Below are 5854 nucleotides of genomic sequence, written 5' to 3' on the forward strand. Positions count from 1 at the left end.
CCAAAATAAAAGATTTTTTTTAATTATTAATATTTCGAAGTTTCAATTAATTTTTAATTTCAAAAGTAAAGATCTTGAAATCTAATCAATAAAAATTACAAAAAAAAAAAAACTCATACTCACTTTAAAAAGAAACAAGATTGCAAAAGAAAAAAGAAGTGAAAATATCATTTTAATCTCGAGCTATCAAAGTGGAGAAGTTTCTTTTTTAGTTATTTTGCTAACTTTGCCTCGCTGTTTTTCAGGATGATCGGTGCAATGCCAGCGGTGGCAGTTCGCCACGAGCGTAAACGGCAGGAAAAAAGATTAAAACGTCCTAGTCAGCTTTACCTGGGGGGCCAATGGATGCCACCGCCTCAAGGTTCGCCACCCACACCCAGCCCCCATGGCCACAACAGCCACCTCGAGCCTTTGCCCGAGCTGTATCTCTGTGGCAAGGTAATTTCTCGACATATGTCGCAATGACCAACCGTCGTCGTGACTATTTTATCGATCTCGATACGCATCGTGGGTGTGCTTCGTGATAGCACGAATGTTCGATTTTTGCGCCCTGTCCAATTATGGACAGTGAATATAAGTATAATGAATAGTAAGCTATCTGAATATTTAAAAAAATATTGAAGCTATTATTTGGATAGTATGGTTAATACAGTGAAAAAAAGTGTTTACATTGCATATTTATATTTTTTCAATAAAATAAAAGAAAAATTTATTGTACACGTATAGAGATATATAATTCACAGGATGAGTTTACTAATATGATAATTTCAAATAACTTATAAATTATAATAATAAAAGTTGTATGATATAGAAGGACATAACAAATAGTTATTAATTTTTTTTGCTAGTGGATATTTGGAAGGACATACGAAGATCAAAATTTTTTTTTAATCAATTAATCAATGCAGATTATTTCTATAAAAAAAATTACTAAGCTACTTATAATAAAAAATATTTTACTTATAGTAAAATATTATTATTTTAAATATTATTAGATATTTTAATTTGAATTTTATAAAATTTATGATATGAAAGAAAAGGAATACGCAAAATGGTATTTTTTTTTTCTTTTCTTATCTATTCGTATTATATAGATTATATATTTTACTTTTGTAGTATCAAATTCTTGTAGTCATAAGAATATACTATTAAATGATACAAAATTTAATATATATATATATATATATCTTGATTTAATTAAATAAATAAAGAGATAAATATAATAATAGTATAAAAATACTTTTTTGTATTCAGTGTACTTTCCAATTAGTAAAAGTAATAATATTAATTAATCGCATTATTCGAATATGACAATTATGAACAAAGTAAAACTATTTTTATCTCGCTTTATTCAACAGAAACATTTCTTTTAAAGAAATAACTGCAAATATTTATGCATTTAAATGCAATATTTCATATTGTACATGATATTGCAAAAATATAATGTTCGAAGTATAACGCGCATTATGATATTTGAAGAATAAGCCAAATCTCTATTCCATCTCGTTACTCACGTTCATAAAAATTTCGCACAAATATCCGCAGTCTACTTATAAACTCATATATACAAGGTATCCCTAAAATATTAGAACATCCGTGAACATTCCTGAGATAATTTCAAGCAACATTTTTCTTTGCAAAAATGTTCTTTCGTTACGGCTTTATTATATATAACGAATTATTAACAAAAAAACACTCACAAAACAAACATCAATTATGAATAACGTAGTATAGTAACAGTAACATTAGCTATATATTATCGATTAAATACGAACAAGCAACAAATCTCGAAGAAAGTATTGAATATTATATTTATTTATTTATTCATTGTTCATAATATAATTCGATATAAATTTTTATCGGTAAAAAAATATTTATTATATCCAATACATTTTCTTCAACATAATTGTGGACTTGTTCGTGTTCGGTCGATAACCAACATTACTGTCATGGCTCTAGGTTACACGCTCCGTTAACAAAATCGTAACGAAAATTTTCGTAAAGGAAAATATTGCTTGAAATTAGCCACAGTTTATGGATTATTCCAACATTTTTAGGACACCTTCTATATATAATAAAGAAGTCTCGACATTTTTGCATATCAACTTTCACATTCATTTTATCCCTCGGATAATCGATCTTTCAAAGACTAGTTCCACAAATATACTGTTCACTGCTGGAAAGAAATCTCGCGGGACGGCACAAGAGTAAGAGGGGCCCTTCGTTAGAACCGCCCATCTCCACTTCAGACGCTTTGTCGACAATCCTGATATTACTACACTCTACATAGTAATAGAAGAGTTATAATTTGAATATTTAAAATTGTAAAAGTTACTTTCATTTATAAAATTACGTTAAAATAATCATCTAAGATTGGAAGCTGAAATTTTTGAAACTATTAATTATTTTGATACAATATATCTATAGTATGTTTAGCTTATTCATATTCATACAATTACTATCTTAACTCGAATACAAAATTACATTTATAAATTAAACTATAAATTATATAATTATCTTACGTATATTATGAGAAATGAAAAAATTTTTATATTATATCGATACATTAGAATTCTCTTGATTCTATGTCTACGCTAATGCATAAGGTTTAAATACAGATCGCCGTTTTACTGGACTAGTATATATGTGACAAATACCATGAAACAAAGATGTGTGTGAAAATAGGCGTTTCCTTTCAAATTAACCAATCAGATCCGTACATTCGTTCTGCCGCGAGACTTCTTTCCTACAGTGAACAGAAGTACATACGTCAACATTCTATTGAAATGTTTAAGAAGAGAAACGAATAATCCAAATTTCTCGAATCCGAGAAGAAGAAAATTCGTACGATTCGCAAAAACTTAAAAGATTTGTGGAAATATTTAAATGGAGGCATTGTTATTCACAGATATCTGGGCTACACGCAGTTGTGGTGTGTCTATTGTTGGGTGCAGTGGTGTTAGTTGTTGGTCTGGTCCAACTTGCGCCGGGTGCGACGACTACCGATCATAGACTCGCTTTGCTCGTTGCGGGTTCTATTCTACTTCTCTTGGGTAAGCCATTTTTTCCCTTTTCTTATTCCGTGAAACTGTACCAAGAAAATGCTGAACTCATGCCAGAACGATTCGTTCCTCCTTGACGAATGGGAAAGGAGAATGGGTCAAGGAAATATACCATTCTTTGTTTCTGTTTGATTTCGAATAAACTGCACGGAAAAGAGGAATAAATCGTTAAAAGAATATCGTGAACAGTGCAATTCAATAATTTAAGGGATTGCAAGATTGATAATGATGTATATGACATGCATGGGTATTATATAGAATTTACTCATTTTCATATGTTTTAAAAGGATTTTAAAGTGAATTGTGATTTGAATATATAGTATACGATTCGATAAATCTATAAAAAATTATTGAAAAAATTTTACTTCGCTTCTCTGGAAATAAACTTTCTATTATTTACTCGTAGAAGTGAAATACTAGGACAATGAGAAAGCTTGGAAAGATCTTTCTCGTCTTTCTCGAAGATTTTATAAACCAATCGTATTCCTGCCGTTCCAAGGTAACCAAGTTACAGTTCAGTTAACCATTGTAATTGCGAATAAAAACGATGTCTGTTATTTGATTCGATCAAGAGAAAATTTGAATAACGTGATTTTCATTCCATGAAAATTGCTATTATTTGTTTATTATCGTTATTGTTTGATATTTTGAAATAGAAATTAATAAGATTCTTGAAACAAAAATTTAATTCTCATTATATGGATAAATTCTTTCCTCTTTTTCTTTTTATTATTTAATTTCGAGTATTATATATAATATTATATTTTATGATGATGGAGCATGAATATATATAAATATATATATAAATATATAAAAATATGTGAGTATTTACAAAGGAAATGGAATAATTTCACGTAAAAAAAAGTTTAATTGGTTGAATCTTTTTAATTTTAAATGAAATTAAAAATTTCTTGATATATCCATCTTTGTTTAAAAAAATTTATTAATTAATTTATTAATTTTTTTTTACCAAATTACTAAAAAAATTCTACTTTTAATTTTTCTTTTCTTTTCTTTTTCAGATTCATTTAATTATTTATTTAACATTGTATATTTTTTCAAAATTTATAAAAATTTTACATAATTATCAGATCCCGTATATGATTAATACATTTTGATGAAAGAAATTAAACTGTTGATTATCAATGAAAAAAAAGATTATATACATTTATCTAATTTGATGATAGAATGTTGTTTTATTTCCAACCATTAAATGCAGATGCAATTAAGAAACTTTGTAATATTTGCATTCATTAAAGTATCTTGATGAAATTCATATGCAACGATTATCAAAGCGCAATCGTAAACTTAACGATGAGGAGAATTAAATTCGAAAAATATACTTCAAAGCGTATTAATTATACGATATTAATGAGAAATTTATAGACGAATGATTAACATAAATTTTCTACGGATTTTCGGAAGTTCTATATAAATTTTCATCGGATTTGCGTAACATTAAACTAATTATGGTTACGAAACCTACGAAAATTATCGCAACATAAACCACAGGTGCTTATTTTCTTTATTAAACGAAGGTTTAAATTAACAAATTTGAGTTGTACGTATATATATTCTCGTATTATTAAATTAATATGTAATTAAATTTCTGAATTAAGTACGAGATGTTTGTCATTATAAAAAAATTTATTTATTAATATAAATATTTAGATAATGTAAATTCTAAAAATGAATTCATTTAATAATGAAACTTTTGTAAGTTAATTATTTTTATAAGTTAATGTGACAATTACTATTTTCTAGTGAATAATTCGCGAAAACTTTTACTTGCAATTATATCTTCATTCTAAAACAGTGAATAAATACGTGTAAATATAACAAAAATTTATAGAATATTAAATTTTTAATTAAGAATATCAAAGGATTTCATATATAATATGTATGCAAATGTACATCTATCAGTAGTGAATCCAAATATTTAGTCAGACATTCAATTATTAATTTATCTCTGTACAATGTGTCTTAAAAATATGAGAACATAACTTAATTGAAAATTTCTAATTTTAATAATTTCTTTGGGAAAAACTTGTTTTGATCATTTTCGTTATTGAATTATTATCAAAAATAATAATTATTGATCAATAATAATTTTAAATATCTCTTTTTAAAACATAGTATAAATAAAACATTTTTTTAATTTTTTTCTTAATTTTTAGGGATCATTTTGGCTGGTGTCAGATGCTACGTGTTGCATTGCGTCCCATTACCAACCGAGTCCCCTGTAGCGACGCCACTTCCGCCTCCCACCAATGATCAAGCTGGACTTCCGCGAGGTACGATGGATCTTTTGGTCGGTCACCAGAATCAACCAGAGACCGACGCGTTAATGCATCCTGAACATCATCACCAGCATCATCAGCATCATCATCATCACCATGGCAATCACAAGAAACGCAGCTCTCAGAGCTCTCATTCCGACGAAGCCTAATAATGATCGATGTTAGAATACACCGGCTAATTAAATGGATTCACTTAATCATGAAAGTATATATATATATCTATATATATATATATATGGAAAAGAGAACTTATGAATCGTTGTAAACCAAATTAGAAAGAGAAAGAAAAAATAGATAAAGAAGGATTAAAGAGAAAATTGCGAAAAAATATAGATTAAGCTTCTAAAAAGTAAAATGGAGAGTAAATGGTAATAAGAGTCTGCACGTGTATATTATATTCGATTCTTTTATCTTTTATAACTTTCTATATATATATATGTATATATGTATATACATACATACATATACTATATATATATATATATATATATA

The 5854-nt window shown here is 27.4% G+C and overlaps 1 protein-coding gene across 1 annotated transcript in view; it reads left to right on the forward strand.

Annotated features, from left to right (window-relative positions):
• LOC102679614 overlaps positions 1-5618 on the forward strand; it is a 53607-nt gene extending 47989 nt beyond the window's left edge. Inside the window, exons 2-4 of the mRNA XM_006613200.2 lie at positions 246-438; positions 2909-3053; positions 5240-5618. Of these exons, the coding sequence (XP_006613263.1) occupies positions 247-438; positions 2909-3053; positions 5240-5511 (609 nt within the window). The 5' untranslated portion in view covers position 246 and the 3' untranslated portion in view covers positions 5512-5618. The remainder of the gene's footprint in view (positions 1-245; positions 439-2908; positions 3054-5239) is intronic.
• Positions 5619-5854: the final 236 nt, after the last annotated feature.

The sequence above is a fragment of the Apis dorsata genome, unplaced genomic scaffold (genome assembly GCF_000469605.1).
Source record: "Apis dorsata unplaced genomic scaffold, Apis dorsata 1.3 scaffold_137, whole genome shotgun sequence".
NCBI classification, from domain to species: Eukaryota; Metazoa; Arthropoda; class Insecta; order Hymenoptera; family Apidae; genus Apis; species Apis dorsata.